This window comes from Microtus ochrogaster, chromosome 7 (assembly GCF_000317375.1).
Source record: "Microtus ochrogaster isolate Prairie Vole_2 chromosome 7, MicOch1.0, whole genome shotgun sequence".
Classification (NCBI taxonomy): Eukaryota; Metazoa; Chordata; class Mammalia; order Rodentia; family Cricetidae; genus Microtus; species Microtus ochrogaster.
The window spans coordinates 30182188-30199082 of NC_022014.1; the positions used below are offsets into that span (position 1 = coordinate 30182188).

Sequence of the window (16895 nt, forward strand, 5' to 3'; positions counted from 1 at the left end):
GCATGCACAGGCATACACGTGTGTGTATGTGTGTGGTATGTGTGTATGTATGGTGTGGTGTGTGTGTATATGTGTGGTGCACATATGTGTGGTGTGTGTATATGTATGTGTGTGGTATGTGTGTATGTATGTGTATGGCGTATGTGTGTGGTGTGTCTGTGCACATGTGTGTATGTTGTATGCACATGTTGTGTGCTAGGACATGCACCCATGTGTGTGTGCAGAGGCCCAAGGAGGACATTAGTTGTCCTGCTCTCTCATTGCCACCTTACTCTCTTGAGACAGGGTGTGGTGGTTTGAATGAGAGATATAGACTCAGGTATTTGAACAGTTGGTGAAATGATTCAGGGAAGCCATGGGCAGGGTCGATTTGCTGAAGGAAGCACAAGGTTCAGGCATTTGAACAGTTGGTAGAACTTCAGGGAGGCTATGGGCAGTACAAACTTGCTGAAGGAAGAACATTGCTGAGATGAGTTTGAGAATTTAATACCTTGCCCCACTTCCTCTTTGTTCTCTGCATCTGACGTGATACCGGTAAAAGATGAGATCTCTCAGCTTCTTGCTCTGCAATGATGCCTCCCTGCCACGGTAGACTCTCCTCCCTCTGGAACCATAAACCCAAATCCTTCTTCCTCGAGTTGCCTTTGCATGTGGTGTTTTATCACTCACAGTAAAGTCCCTGATGTGCAGGGTTTCCCACAGAACCTGAATGAGGCTGGTGGCCAGCAAGCCCATGAGCCTTCATTTTCCACATCAACACAGTGCTAGAGTTCAGGTGTGTGTGTTCGTGTCTATGATTTTACACAGGTACTGATGGTTGAACTCAGAGATGGATGCTTTTTAGCAAGTATCCTTCCCCACTGAACTCAGCTCAACATGTTTTTTCTTAAGGGGACCTCGCTATATTGGGCTAGTTTTACACTCCCGGGTCCACGTTATCCTCTGAGGAGTGGAGACCGTACTCATCGGCCACAGCACCAGCCTTGAGCAAGCATCAGGACTGTGCAGAGGGCTTGCCTAGGTTTCTGGGTTCAGGTTGTCTCTGAGCTGGGACCACAGAATACAGGTCTGGCAAGTGGGGGCTGCGGCACGGCTTTCCCTGCAGGATCTTAGGGGAAGATCCTGGCTAGGAGGTGAAAAACCCACTGTGTTGGCCATCTAGGGCTGAGTTCAGGGCAGGTAGGCTGAAATGCAATCCTCACCCTCTGACCCTGCAGACAGTGTCCTGGAACAAGTGTCTTGCTATATGTGACAGGAGCCTTGTGGGCTTTTCATAAGGCCAATGTCCTCACCCAGGGTCTCTGACTTCGATTTTTGTCATTGACAGCTTAGAAATGTACATCTGAGACCCCGTTTGGTGGGTTTTATTGGTTTTAAAATCATTTCTTGGCTGGGCGGTGATGGTACACACCTTTAATGCCAGCATTCGGGACACAGAGGCAGGTGGATCTCTGAGTTTGAGGTCAGCCTGGTCTACAGAGTGAGTTCCAGGACAGGCTCCAAGGCTACACAGAGAAACCCTGTCTTGAAAAACAAAACGAAACAAAAAAACCCCAAAACAACAACAACAACAACAACAACAAAATCATTTCACCAGGCTAGGATGCTCCTGTGAGTTGAGGTTGTCCTTTGGCACATTAGTGGTTCCTTGCTAGTTCCAGGCAGCCAGTGGGCTCTTCTTGCATTGGCGACACTATATTGTGTTGCATGATTTGGGGTACACATGAGATGAGGTTCAGGGCTGGTTTTTGATTTAGCACCTATGGAACTTTGACTCGGGAAGTTGCTTTCACAGGGTCTAGGGAGCCTTGCATCCTGACTAGGAACAACAGGTTTTTTTTTGTTGTTGTTGTTGTTGTTACGTGGTAGAAGAGAGAAAGGGCCCTGTACTGGGCTCTGTCTGAGGCTCTGTTGCCTGCCTGAATGTTTAACTATATTTAAGTCTAACGCCCAAGAGACACATGGTCAAAAGTGACCAGCTCTTAGATGGGGTGTTTGTGTGGCTCTCCCCTCATTAACTGTTCCCCATGAACTGATTTTCAAAAGGAGGAGCAACTTCAGAGCTAACTTCTTATAACATTTAATGTTTTTTGAGGGGAGGCGGGGATAGAATGAGGCCACAGGGGGAAACAACTGAGGGTGTATCATCAGGAAACATGGGTCTTCAACAGCTGGGCCATGGGGGCTGGACTACAAGCTCAGTAGAAATGTTTCCTCTTTCTCTTTTTTCTTGATGTTTCCGAACATTCTAGAAACACATTGCTTCCTTACACCCGGACTTGCTGCTGTTCCTTCCTCTTTACTTCTGTCCAGATGTCTGACAAGTCTTGTATAAACTGCTGGATCTAGCAAGACAAGGAGACAGCATTAACCTTGCCCAGCAAACACTCCCCATGTCCCAAGTTGGACCATCTCCTGTGAAGGAAGTTCATTGATCTCATTCTCCACTGCCAGAGGTGGCAGCATTGTCTGCTTTCCCAGATTTCTAGATGACCTTAAGAATCAGGCTTAGCAAACATATTCTCTCACTACCCTCAACATACGTGACGGGAACAACTTAAAGGCGTGTTATACTTTCCAAAGCTCGCACTCCACCGTAAGAGGCATGGCTGAACGGGTCAGTCCCTGGCGGGAGGAGCATGTGACAGTGGCTGTTCACATGGAGGGGACCAGGGAAGCAGAGAGGATGACTGGAGCAGGTGGATTAGCTGTCACCTTCAAAGGCCTGCACCCAGTAACCTACTTCTGCCAGGCAGGCTCTGCTGGCAAAGGTCTCACCCTCCCAAACTAGTGCTGCAAGCACTTAGGATACAAGCCTGGGGGTGGGGCATTTCAGGTTCAAACCATAGCAGCAGGCTACAACCAGAGGAAGGCTGGACTTGGGACCTGCTTAGACGTACAGACCCACGTGGAAGGAAGGAGGAAGATGGTCACAAACCGGCCTCAGGGGAAAACATTTTGCAGGGGGGACTGGAAATGGCTCTCAGGCAACGTCATAGCGCTCGAGGGGACCCGGACCTGATGTTCACCGTGCTGATCTTGTGTCCGCCAGGGAAATTGAAATTCTACTCACAGGCTTCTGTTTTGAAAGCCCCTGGTCAGGGTGACACGGCATAGATTCAGAGGCTGGGAAGACCCAGCTGGACTCCACACACAACAGCTCTGAAGAAATATCCGATTCCGGGGATGGAAGCCAGGGCCTCACCCATGCTGGGCACGTGTTGTAGCACTTAGCTGAGCGCCCGGCCCAGTTTCTCATTTTTGAAAGGTGACCCCAGCTCAAGGGCAGAATGTGTTCAACCTCTCCTTTCACTTACACTTTCTTGTGCCATCACCACCATCATCGTCATTATTATCATCATCTTAGCTACTTGGCCAATTGGCTTTCTAACAACACGCTTATATTCTGTGGGAATGAAGATGGATATCTTCGGATATCCTTCGGGCAACGTGAGGTGTTCCTGGCAAGGAAAACCAAGCCCAGATTTTCCTTGCCAGGAGCACTTCTGGAAATTTGGTTCAGAAAAATATAACTTGTGAAAATCCTCAAGGATTCAGAACACTTAGAATTTGGAGGAGGTGGGTGAGAAGCTCTGGCCTAAGCAGGGAGTGCATGGGCTGGGGCAGAGAGCGACAGGTCACCAATTCCCGGGGGGCATCCTTCTCCAGGACGGCTAAAGGAACGGAGCTGACCACACCAGGGAGTCTCAGAAACCAGGCTGCCACAATGCCAAGATGGCATTTATGTCTCTGTTTTCGTTTTCCCTCACAAGTACAAGTTGCCATTTACCATGGCAGAGTGTCCTTGCTGTCCTGTCAGAACAGAGTGAGCGACAGGAACAAACAGCACAGTCTGCCTATAACTGAGCTAGACATCAAAGGGATTTGCCAAAGTGTCCAACAATGCTACTCTCCTCACAAAAGGAGTCATTTGAAATTTTAATCAACCATGTGATTTCAAAGACTGGGAGATGGCTCAGTTGGTGAAGGGCTTGGTATGCAAGCATGGAGATCTAAGTTCAGAGCCCCAGTCAGAGGTTTCCCTGGGAACCTAAGAGAATGAAAACCATTTCTGTCCTTAGCGATCAGGGAAATGCAAATCAAGACAACTTTAAGATACCATCTCACATCTGTCAGAATGGCTAAAATGAAAAACACCAATGATAGCCTTTGCTGGAGAGGGTGTGGAGAAAGGGGTACACTCATCCATTGCTGGTGGGAATGCAAACTTGTGCAACCACTTTGGAAAGCAGTGTGGCGGTTCCTCAGGAAATTCGGGATCAACCTACCCCTGGACCCAGCAATACCACTCTTGGGAATATACCCAAGAGAGGCCCTATCATACAACAAAAGTATATGCTCAACTATGTTCATAGCAGCATTGTTTGTAATAGCCAGAACCTGGAAACAACCTAGATGCCCTTCAATGTAAGAATGGATGAAGAAAGTATGGAATATATACATATTAGAGTATTACTCAGCAGTAAAAAACAAGGACTTCTTGAAGTTTGCGTACAAATGGATGGAAATAGAAAACACTATCCTGAGTGAGGTAAGCCAGACCCAAAAAGAGGAACATGGGATGTACTCACTCATATTTGGTTTCTAGCCATAAATAAAGGACAGTGAGCTTATAATTCACGATCCTAGAGAAGCTAAATTAGAAGGTGAATCCAAAGACAAACATATAGGCATCCTCCTGAATATTAACCTTCATCAGGCGATGAAAGGAGACAGAGACCCACATTGGAGCACCGGACATAAATCTCAAGGTCCAAATCAGGAGCAGAAGGAGGGGGAGCACGAGCAACGAACTCAGGACCGCGAGGGGTACACCCACACACTGAGACAATACGGATGATCTTTTGGGAATTCACCAAGACCAGCTAGCCTGGGTCTGAAAAAGCATGGGATAAAACCGGACTTACATAGCGGACAATGAGGACTACTGAGAACTCAAGAACAATGGCAGTGGGTTTTTGATCCTACTGCACATACTGGCTTTGGGGGAGCCTAGGCAGTTTGGATGCTCAACTTACTAAACCTGGATGGAGGTGGGCGGTCCTTGGACTTCCCACAGGTCAGGGAACCCTGATTGCTCTTCGAGCTGATGAGGGAGAGGGACTTGATCGGGGGAGGGGGAGGGAAGTGGGAGGCGGTGGCGGGGAGGAGGCATAAATCCTTAATGAATAAATAAATTAAAAAAAAAAAGAAAACCATTTCTGAACATAGAATGAAGTATGAAAGCAGCCAGCTTCCTAGGAAGGTGCCCGGCCTTGCACAAGTGGAGAAGGTAGCAGCCAGGCTCAACCTCACACAGCCTCCCTTGCACAACAGGGCATCCCCAACAATGACAACTCGGGCTCACCCGAGACCCTCCTGGAGTTGTTAGCATGTGTGGCCAACAAGATTGTTGTGGATAACTGGTGAGTTCCACAGTGGGTCCCTACTCTCGTCCTGTGCTTTGAAGTCAACAGGGATTTCGGGTGCTAATGCAGTTGTCTCAGCGTGTGGAACCCTGACAGGCAGTACAGCTGGGGAATCCCTAAATAAGCATATTCATGAGGGCTCATCTTAGATTTACTGAGTTGGAGATTTGGGTGTGCCCAGCAATCCCCCCCAGACCCACCAGCAGGTGGGCCCGACCCTGTGAACATTCGAGGATCACAACTCTGCCTGGTTCTTTCCTTCACTCAAGCAATTCAGAACCTTCTTGGCCCCGCCCCTCTGCTCGACCCAGCTTTGCATCCTCCTCCTACCATGTCCAGTTGTTTATGTGTGTCCTCCAGGGACACCTGCGTGGTCTCCTTCAGCTGCTTGCTCACGATCTGGAAGAGGTTCAGTGTCGCCATCTTAATGGTGCCAAGCAGGAGGGTCTTCTTGGCCGCTGTGTTCTGGATGTGTGCCCAGCGAGATTCCTGGGGAGAGATGTGGCAGCCTGTAAGTATAGCGCAGTAGAGAGAGACTCCTCTGTGTGTGTTTGTGTTTGTGTGTGCGTATGTGTGTGCGGTAACTGTATGCATGTGTGCACACATACAGACCTCACGTACCCAGAGCCAGGACTCCCTCCCCCTAGCCTACACCGGACCTGCTGCTTACCCAGAAGATGACGTCACTGCGGGCCCGGTCGAAGCGCATCTGCAGTCTTGCCAGCTCGTTGTTGTGCTGGAGGATCTCATCGTCCTTCTCCTCCATGTAGCGGGCCAGCCTTGCCTTGGCGCGTTCAATCTTCTCCTGCCCTTCTTGTGCCGACTGCATGAGGTCATGATGCATGCTCACCAGCGTCTTGTAACGGGCAATCACCTCATGGATCTCTTCAAACTGAGGGGCCAAAGGCCTTGGGTCACTGAATAGCTGGCTCCCAAGGGCCTGATGCAGCTACATCAGCCCACCGCTTCTGACCCGTACACCAGGGCAGGCAAACCATAGCCATAAACGGCTATTGTGAGAATGTTGGGTTCTCCTGAGTTTATATGGGCTATGCACCATATGTTGGAAGGTTGCTCAATGGGATCTGAGGTTCCTAATGCCAGCTGCATATTTAAATACCTAGGAATCCTTTAAAAAGGTGGATGCCAAGTTCCAACCCCAGAGATTCTGATAGACAGTATGTCTTTGGTAGATTTGAATTTTCCAAACTATCTCTAGGTAATTCCAGGCCCAACTAGGCTTGAGAATTGCTGCTGGGAAGTACGTTATCTCCTAAGGCAACAATGATCCTATTCAAGGAGAATGTTCCACTCACAGACCAGGAGCTGCACTAAAAGGCTACTGACAGAGCCGGAGATAAGAAAGCCAGACCCTGTTCCTTTGAACTTTATAGCCTCAAGGGTGATTGGGTATGGGGAGGACAGACAGACACTAGTCAACTACAACACAGCGATAAACTGACTTTGGGGCGGAGGTGTGAGGCTGCCCAGAGGCTGGCACTAACTCCCTACAGACTGCTCTTTAGCCTTTGTTCATCATCTGCATCGGTGGGTCAGGGGTTTGCAAGATGCACATCACCTGCTCCAACGGGGTCCAGAAGCACAGAGCTTGTCCAGCAAGCATCTCTACAGAGGGCAAGGTGGCCTCCAGTTCAATGACACCAACGTGCCTCCCCGGAGGCTCTCATAGTGTGCCTGCTCAGGGACTCTCTGAGCTGGTCTGTCTCGTGACAGTTGTCGGTGGCAGATTGGTGTCCAAGAACTGTCAGTCTTGTTTTTTTTCCCAAACATGCTTCTGGGGGAATAGCATTCCAGGCAGTGCTGGAGGAGGCAGGAAGAGCCAGAAAAGTATTTGGGGGAGAGAGGGAGGCTGAAGGAGACTGGGGTACATGTAGAGGTAGCCAGGCAAAGGCAGGTGGGGATGCAAGGTGTGCACCAGGGAGAGATGAGTGGAGGCTTAGGGAGGTTCAGAATACTTGCAGAAATTTAACATAGATGGCCTGAGGTTCAGAGATAGAGAGAACAAGATGGATATGGGAGAGAGAGGGAGGAGGAGGGAAGGAGAGTGGTAGGGAAGCCTGACCAACAGCTTCTTGGAAGGCTGAGACCAGAGAATTACAAGTTCAAGGCCTGCCTGGGCTATATAGTGAATCTGAGGCCAGTCTGGACAACTTAGTGAAACCCTGTGTCAAACTAAAACAAGGGCTGGGGGTGTAGCTCAGGGTAGAGTTGCTTCCCTGCACATACAAGGCCCAGGGTTCAACTAGTAACACATGTGATTACATGTATGTGCCCCCCCCACACACACAGAAAGAGACAGACTGCCCTGGAATATTCTTGTACACTGTGTAAATTGTGCTCTGATTGGTTTAATAAAGAAGCTGACTGACTAATATCCAGGCAGGATAAGGTTAGGTGGAAAAAATAAACTAAGGAAAAGAAGAAGGGCAGAGTCAAGGAGATGTGAGCCAGCCTTTGGGAAAGCAAAATGCTAGAGGACGATAACGTCCTGAGCCATGTGGTAATACATAGATAAATAAAAATGGGATAATTTAAACATAAGAGCTAGTTAATAATAAGCTTGAACTATTGGCCAAGCATTTGTTATTAATAAAAGCCTGAGAGTGGTTTATTTGGGAACTGGTGGGCTGGGAGAGAGATATCTGTTTACAACAGAGCACTCAGAAAACTAGGAAAAGAGTATGAACTTTATCCATGAAGAATTTTAGTTTTAAGAAGCAGAGAACCCATGCCCTGTCTGTATTTCCTTCAGATCTTTCAGCAAGCACCACAAGCACTAACATGAAAGTTAGAATGAATAGATTCAATCAGAGCTACTGAGAAGAAATCTCACAATTGTATTCTGATGTCAAAAGCCTCAGGTGCCTGCCTGAAGAGGCTCCTGCTTGTACAAGGAGGTGATAATTTCTTTTTTTTTCTCATTAGATGCTAAAAAGCTTTTTTAAAAAATTTATTTATTAATTAAGGATTTATGCCTCCTCCCCGCCATGAGCTTATAATTCACGTTCCTAGAGAAGCTAAATAAGAAGGTGAATCCAAAGACAAACATATAGGCATCCTCCTGAATATTAACCTTCATCAGGCGATGAAATGAGACAGAGACAGAGACCCACATTGGAGCACCGGACAGAAATCTCAAGGAGGTGATAATTTCAACATCAATAAAAATAAATACAAAAGATTGAAACGTGAATTAAAAACCATGAGTTCATTAACTACACTGAGGGGTCAGTTTTGGAGACTGCTGACATTTTAATTTGTTATTCTAAACAATAAAAAGAATCAAGAGTTCAGTGTGGGCAAAGCAGCCCAAACACTTTGTAGACAGGAGAGAGAGAGAGAGAGAGAGAGAGAGAGAGATAGATATCTTGAATTTGAGGCCAGCCTGGAGTAAGACAGTGAGGCATTGACTCAAAAAGAAGACTTCAACAAGCTTCTTCCTAAGACCCACTAGTAATCAAGGAGCCAAAGACATTACAAAGTACCTCTATTTATGTCAGTGGTTCACGGCCCCTTCGTAGTCGAATGACCCTTTCACGGGGTCATATATCAGATATCTTACATATCAGATATTTATATTATAATTGATAACAGTAGCAAAACTACAACTATGAAGTAGCAACAAAATAATTTTATGGCTGGGCGTCACCAGAGCATGAGGAACTGTGTTAAGGGTCACAAGGTTAGGAAGATTGAGAACCACTGCTTTATATACTGTTCTGACTACTAAATTTTAAAATAATTTTATACCCCCTCAGTCAGTATCTGTCCACAGCCGCCAAGGAAATCAATATTATAGTTTTTATCAGCAAAAAATAATTTTACCTGGTTTCAAGCCTATCACCAGAACCATAGATGGATTGTCTTTTGAATCTGGTCTTATTTTGCTTAACATAATGTCCATAATACTTAGGAAATGTAAGAAGTGGTGTGGAAAAACTAGTTTGGACCTTGATTAAACAGATCAAGTGCAGCAGGACAATTCTAGATATGACAAAGTTGATGGGAAAGCCCATGAGGTCTTAGTCCCACATGAAGAACTACAGGCAACTAAAGAAATAGTCCTCCTCAGGGAAGAGCACACCAATTGATGATCCAATGCCAAATGGCCAGCTCTGAAAACATACATACAAGTAGCATTATATATACTGATATATATGTATATATATACACATATGTAATAATAAGTAATGAAATAGGTCATGAATTTGACAGTGAGTGGTCAAATTTTGTCTATGTAGTCCTTCTGTCTATGTGTTGCTTTTATTGGTTAATGAATAAAGAAACTTCTTTGGACTTATAGCAGGGCAAAACTTAGGTAGGCAAGGAAAGCTAGGCTGAATGCTGGGAGAAAGAAGGGTGGAGTCAGAGAGATGCCATGGAGCTACCAGAGTCAGACATGACAAAACTTTGTTAGTAAGCCACTGCCATGTGGCGGATACACAGATTAATGGAGATGGGTTAAATTAATATGTAAGATTTAGCCAGTTAGAAGTTAGAGCTAATGGGCCAAGCAGTGGTTTAATTAATACAGTTTCTGTGTGATTATTTCAGGGCTAAGCAGCCAGGAACTAACTAGCGGCCTCCTCCTACAAGCAAGCAAGGAGGGGAATATGGGAGAGTTGGGAAGAAGAAAATGGAAAAGGGAGATAATGCAATTACATTATAATCTCAAAAATAAATTTAAAAAGCAAAACAAATGTACATAGAGCCTTATTGTGACAACTGGGGACACTTTAAATGTCAGCTAGTTATACATTTGCTACTAAGGAATAGCGTAACTGGTTTGACAATAGCACTGTAGTTATGATTTTTTGATGTATTTTTAAATTTTTATTTTCACTTTATGTGTGTTAGTGTTTTGCCTGCATGTATACTGTTTGCATACCACATGCATGCAGTGTTCCAGGGGGCCAGAAGAGAGTCGAAGACCCCCTGGTTACAGACAGTTGTGAGCCACCCAATGGGTGCCGGGAATCTGACCCAGGTCCTCTGGAAGAGCAGCCAGTGTTTTAAACTGCTGACCCATCATCTCTTCAGCCCCTGTTCTGAGACAATCTCACTGTGTAGCCTTGGCTGTCCCGGAGTTTGCTATGTAGACCAGGTTAGACTCAAACTCCCAGAGATCTGCCTGCCTCTGCCTCCCTAGTGCTGGGATTAAAGGAATGCCCCACAACACTTGGCTTTTAAGTGGATTATGTTTTTTTTAAAGCTCCCATCTTTAGAGAAATATGCTGAAAAATATTTACGACTGAAGAAATAGCATTTGCTGCAAAAAGGTGGAGTGGGAAAATGTGGGTCGTACAAGCGGCCTTTGCTGGATCTAGGTGATGAGCAATGGGTGTCCTCTAGAATATATGGCTCTACTCTTGTCTGTTTGAAATTTTCCACTAGCAAAAAGTTCCTGAAAGTATCACTGACTGGTTATGGGCAGTTGGAAGAAAAAAAGAATTTTTAATATTCTATGGAGCATGGTAGGATAATTGTGATCGACAAAAATGAACTGTACACTTCAAAATAGTACAGAGGATCTGAATATCCCCAACAAAGGGGAAATCATAGATGTTTGAGGTGATGGATATGTCAGTTATCACAATACTATGAAGTACACACACATGCACAAGCACAAGCAGGCACACACACACACACATATGCACATCTCAGTATATCCTATCAATGTGTACAATTGTCATGTGTCAACTAAAAATATTATTTTAAGAAATCACGTCGCTAGACAGATGACTCAGCAGTTAAAAGTATTAGCTGCTCTTACAGAGACCTGGCTTCGATTGCCAGCACCCACATGGTAACTCACAACCACCCTAACTCCAGTTCCAGTGGTCCAGTATCCTCTCCTGACCTCAGAGGGCACCAGGAATGCATGTGGTGCACAAGCATACGTGCAGGCCAAAACATTCATAGTCACAAAATAAATAAAAAATAAATCCCAAAACCAAGATTTTAAAAATGAAAAAAAAAATAAAATCATTGATTGAGAAAAAGCCAGTCTGGACAGTGTGGTGCACACCTTTAATCCCAGCACTGGGAGGCAGAGGCAGGTGGACCTCAGTGAGTTCGAGACCAGCCTGGTCTACAGAGTGAGCTCCAGTACAGCCTGGGCTACCCAGAGAAACCCTGTCTCGAAAGCCAAGTCATAGGTTATGTTATACAATGTGTAGTTTAAGGACAGCTGATACTCACAAGTATAAACATTCATGAAATGGGAAATATAAAAACTATAATGCTGGTGACCCCTGAAGAGAGGAGAGAAAGATTGAAATTTGGAAGGGCATATAAGAGGTTTAAATTGCCAGTAGTGTTTTATTTCAGAAAAAAAAAAAGAAATGAGGGAAGAAATTAAGATTATACAAAGCTGTTTGTTGAGTTCTTGAAAGGTTGAGTTTTTTTCTATGTTTTCCAGTGTGGGGGTGGGGAGAGAAGAAGGAGAAGGAAGAGGAGGAGGAGGCTGTAGAATGCAGAGGAGCAAAGGGCAGAGGTGACACCAGATGAAGTGCGCAGCGTGAGAAACGAGGAAGGGGCAGGGGTTGGATTCCAGAAATACTTAGGAGGCAGAGTAGGCCATATCTGATTGATGGCTACCGGACCAGGGAGGGGGTAAGCAGGAAGCGCAGTCCTGGCAGTACTGTGGCAAGTCTGGGCCAGAGTCGGTCTTGCTAAAGGAGGAACCTGGGAAGAGGAGGCCCCAGAGGAGCCAGGGAGGGAGGCGGCAGAACAGAAGACAGGAGGAGATGTCAGAGAAGGGATGTCCACATCCAATGTTGTAAGAGGTGATGCCGGAAGAGGGATGAAAAGTTCCTCACCTGGGGCGACAGGGTCTGCAGAGGTGGGGGTGGGGCATTTATGACCCCGACTTGGGGCAGGGACACAGCAGAGTGGGGGAAACAATAAGCTATCCATTTCCAAGCTATGAGGCCCTGAGTAGATCCCTTAACCTTCCCGAGCCTCCATCTCCCCAGAAAGAGACCGTCTGCTTGCTCTTCCCAGAGGCTGACAAGAGGACAGAAAGGTACAAACTCGCACTCAGCCTGCATGACGCCCTAAGCGCTCCAAGTCTTTGAAGGATAGGTAGGTGTTTTTCCACTTTTTCTCTCCTCGCCTCTGTCTGTTTGCCTGCCTGTCTGTCTCTGTGTCTATCTCTCTGTGTCTCACACACACACTGACTCAGACATGCACCAACACTCAATTCATGTATAGCCATGCACAGATAATACCGTCAGGAAATCCCACCCACTGAGAGCTGCACCCAACCTCATCAGAGGCCTAGGTCATCTGTCCCCCAGGGTTGCTGCCTCTCCCCAGAGCAGGACAAACATCCCAAGGGCCCCTAAACTCTAGCCAGCTGGAGCTGAGCTCCATTCCGTTATCTTGGGGGAAGAAGAGAGTGCTGAGGAGGGCCCTGTGGTACGGACGGCACTGCCAGCCCTGGGACCCACCTCCGAGTTCTCCACCACCTTCTCCAGGTACTTGTTGAAGATGGCGTAGTCCTGCAGCTTGACACTCAGCCTCTGGTGCTCCAGCTTCAGGGCGGCCATCTCCTGCTTGGCCTTGGCCAGCTCCCTCAGGCGCTGCCTTTTCAGTTCCCGTTCTTTGTTGGCTTTTTTCAGGGCTCGAATCCGTTTCTGGTCATTCTCCTGGGATGAGGGAGACAGTGGTAAACAAGTATCTCACCCTCTCTCCCTGAGACCCTGGCCTACCTGGGGCCGGTGACACCCTAAGCCCCTTCCATCTGCTGAGCTCAGACCACCAGAAGGGCAGGCAGAGCTTGCTGGGCGGCCTATGTTGGAGGGCAGGTGTGAAGAAAAAGGATTTGGTGAGGCTTTGGTTGTGTGAAAGGGTTTAGTAAAGTTAAGGGGCTTCCGTGGCCTAAGGAGGCTGCGAGTACAGAAATTCAGCTCAAGGTCAAGAGGGAGTCTTGGGGGGGACGGAGGGTGCAAGCAGGAATTTCAGGTTCTGTGGGAGCTGGTCCCTGGACTTCAAAGAGTGGGGGATGGAAAGAGAACACAGAAAAAGAAGGGTAGAGAAAGGTCTCTCTTGCATCTAAGTAGGCCAAGAAAGGCTGGGTGGAAGAGCAAGCCTCTGACAAAGCTTTTGTGGTTCTGCTTTTAGAGTTGGCCATTTGTCATGGGGCAGTGGCTCAGCCAGGGCTGGAAAGCCCACAGGTTCCCCTGATTTGGTGGAAGTGCCTCCATTTCTCCAGCTGTCGTCTGTGAAGTGGTATCTCCTCTCTTCCTTACAAAGCCCAAGGCAGTAATAATGGAACTAAATGCATGTGGAGGAGACAGCTCAGATGGACGTGGCCGTGGGCTGGGGGAGATGACACAGGCAGTTCTAGGCCCAGAGAGGACGAGGCTCAGCTACTGCCGTCTCTGATGCTCTTCTCCTATCTGCAGTATCCTCCCTCAGGACAAGAGCAAGCCATCTCCTTTCACTTTCCCAGGCGTTGCTAGGTGTCTCCGTCTCCTCCTGTGGGCCCTGTGAGTCTACATGGACAGACACATATGGTGGTGACATTGAGAGGGCATGGAGAAGTGCCAGGAAGCAGGACACCAGATGAGTGCCACGAGCATCAGAGAGGTCTGAGGGAGCCTCAGTCAGTCATATATGAATTACCTAGAAAGTTTAAAAATGTATAGGTGTCTGGGCTCAACCTGAGACCTGCCTGAGGCAGAAGTTACTGATGTCTGTATTTGCCGCAAGTATTCTATGAGATTCTGTAGCAGCCGACTGCCTGGAAGCCATTTGGAGAGTCCTTAATCCTCAAACTTCCTGTCCTCCCAAATACTCCATCAGCTTCGCTCTGGCCCAGGTGGGCTACATCTCAGAAGAAAGTGTCCTGTCCATTGTCTTCCCTGTTCCGCACAGTTGTGTGTACAGTGGAAAGAAGAGCAGGGTTCCTCCAGTAGACGGCAGCAATGGGTCCCCCTCCTGCAGGGCCCGACCCCTCAGGGCTTCTCTAGTGCTGGTCCAGGATGAGGATTGCTGGCCAGTAAGTAGGTCTGGGGAGGTTTTCGTTTTGTTTACATTTGTATTTAGTTTTGTGTGTGCACATGTATGAGTAGGTACATGCTACAGTGCGTGTCTAGAGGTCAGAGGACAATTTATGGGAGTTGATTCTTCTCTCTTTCCAACACGTGGGTCCTAGGGCTCTAGCTCAAGCTTTTAGGCTTGGGGGCAAGTGCTTTTAGCCACCGAGACACCTTGCCAGCCCAAATCAGGATTTTAGCACCACTAGCTCACTCTTCCGGGTACTGATTAACGGTGAGTGCTTTCCGGGACTATCCTCGGAGCCAAACTGCGGCCATCTTTTGCGCCAAGTCACAAAAGATCATCACAACTGGTCTTGCTGACTGTTGGTGCTCCCTCACTGAAAGGGGATGGGGGTCATGGGACCCTGAGTATCCAGCCACCTCCTCCAACCAGTTGTATGCAACCCTGCCTTAGGTGCATGTGGCCCTAATGTCTCTGGGAGGGAGGACTAGGGGAGAAGCAATATCTCTGTAACCATGAGGAAGCCATCACCCATGCCGAGTACAGATCTTCCAGTTCTGCTTTAGGGTCATCCATGTTCCTGCTTATAACCACCCACTCATGTTCTGTAAGTAACCCTAATAAATGCATTGGCTCCCCAGGGTCATTGAGACTTTGGACATTAGAGGGCAAACACTGCCTACCTCCCTAACCCGGGGCAGACATTCCTGAAACAGGGAGTTTCTTACTAGGTTCTTTGCTTCACAGACCTTCAACAGTTTCCTGCCTTCATCAATCCCCCATTTCAGTGCCAGGACAAAGACAGAGAGAGCATGAGTGGGTGAGTGGGTCAAAACCCTCTGACTTCCTTCCGTATCCACATACTGCTCTCTGGTAGGCACACCCCCATCTGTCCATCACACTTACCAATCCATCCATCCACCCGTCCACTTGATAAACTGTCTCAGGTACAGGCAAGGAAATAGCATAGAACCAACTAGAGATCAGAGACTGGCAGGTAGCTAGGACATTACAGACAGCATGGTATATAGAAGATGCCTCGGATAGGGACCAGATGCTGCTGGAACACAGAAGAGGCCTTTAACCCGGGGCGAGGAGCCTACAGAATCAAGTACCGGGGAGGAACAGTTTGCCCCGAGACGAGTGTGAATCCTCCAACCTGCTGCAGCCCACACCGCTCCATACCTGGATGAATTGCTCAAACTTCTGGATATGGGCTTTCAACTGTTCCTCTTTGATGCCTAGTTCCTCCCAGCGCAGGTTCAGTGTTTCCATTCTTCGCTGGAATGTCTTTAGGGGACGAGAGAAGGTAGATGTCGGGGAGCCCTCTGCCATGGGTGCTCAGAAAGATTCTGAGTGTTTTATCCCAGAAGTGAGTGTCTGGAAAGGCTGAGGAAGTTGCTCACCTGCTTCTTGTGTTCCATGGCCTGGTGCATGATCTTGGCTTCTTTCTTCTTCTCCAGGAGCCGGATGGATGGAGAGTCCGATTGCTTCTCAACATTTGGAAACTTCCTGCCCAAGAGGTGTGAGACAGGGGCCTTCTGAGGCTGGAGCAGGCTGGGCAAGGGAGTAACTCGGGGAGACAGAAGCCCATGGAAAGGAAAAAGGGTCTCTGATCTCAGTTTTTGGAGCTGGCTAGGGATGGGTACCCAGTCAAGGCGGAGCTGGATAATGGGGTTAGGCGATTGGGGGAACATTAGGCTGTGGGCAGTGGGGGGCCCATTGTTGGGTATGGGTGGTCCCAAGCACTCACTGTAGCAATTGAAGCAGCCGCTCCCCATACTGCAGCCGGAAGTATTCCGCCAGGTCCTCTTCTTCCATGATGCCTAAACTCATGGTGGCAGCTACCTAACAGCCTAGCTGTCCTTCTTTTCAGCCTGAATCGATGAGTGGCGGGGCCACGGAGCACTCAGGAGCGGTGGCTGGGTTCTTGCCCACCTCTCTTCCTGCTCTCAAAGTCCCACAGAGAGTGGGTATCTGAGAAGCCAGTCAGAGGCTGCCTTAGTATGATGCGCGCTTGTGGCGATAGATCTGGTTACCTAGCAACAAACCGCTGGGTTCTGCGGACTGTATCTGGAACTCACGGTTTGCCCTCCGACCTTTGTCCCCACTAACCCCACTCCCTTGCTGAGGTTACCTCTCTGTTCCCGCTGGCACCCTTCAGGAACTCTGGGAAGAAGTTAGGCCTGATTATATTTCTGGTTGCTCCCTTGTCAGGCAGGGAGGCAGGGTTTGGCCATCCACCGCCGAGAAGGGAAGTTTGTTTGGAGAGACCTGTGTGTGAAGTTGACTCCTGTGGCTCCCTTCCTACGTTTAGGGATATGTGAGGGTGACGGAGAGACTGGGCGGTAGATGAGTGGCAAAGAAGAAAAGCGGTAGAGAGGACGAGGTTACTTAGCCAGCCCCTGAGGGGGAGAATGGGAGATGGGCGGAGAA

At 48.0% G+C, this 16895-nt stretch overlaps 1 protein-coding gene across 1 annotated transcript; it reads right to left on the bottom strand.

Annotated features, from left to right (window-relative positions):
• Positions 1–2068: 2068 nt before the first annotated feature.
• Ccdc42 (coiled-coil domain containing 42) lies at positions 2069–16475 on the bottom strand. The gene is made up of 7 exons (XM_005349823.3): positions 16213–16475; positions 15866–15971; positions 15645–15749; positions 12905–13102; positions 6100–6321; positions 5760–5918; positions 2069–2345 (listed from the first exon to the last, which is right to left on the bottom strand). The coding sequence occupies exons 1-7, from the start codon at positions 16293–16295 to the stop codon at positions 2268–2270; spliced, it is 951 nt and encodes a 316-aa protein (XP_005349880.1). The 5' UTR covers positions 16296–16475; the 3' UTR covers positions 2069–2267.
• Positions 16476–16895: the final 420 nt, after the last annotated feature.

Excerpts from the sequence above, each read along its gene's own strand:
- Ccdc42 (XM_005349823.3), bottom strand. The coding sequence starts at position 16,295 with ATGAGTTTAGGCATCATGGAAGAAGAGGACCTGGCGGAATACTTCCGG. Across the intron at positions 15,750-15,865 it reads CCATGGAACACAAGAAGCAG|ACATTCCAGCGAAGAATGGA; the intron begins GTGAGCAACTTC and ends CGTCCCCTAAAG. Across the intron at positions 5,919-6,099 it reads GCAGTGACGTCATCTTCTGG|GAATCTCGCTGGGCACACAT; the intron begins GTAAGCAGCAGG and ends ATCTCTCCCCAG.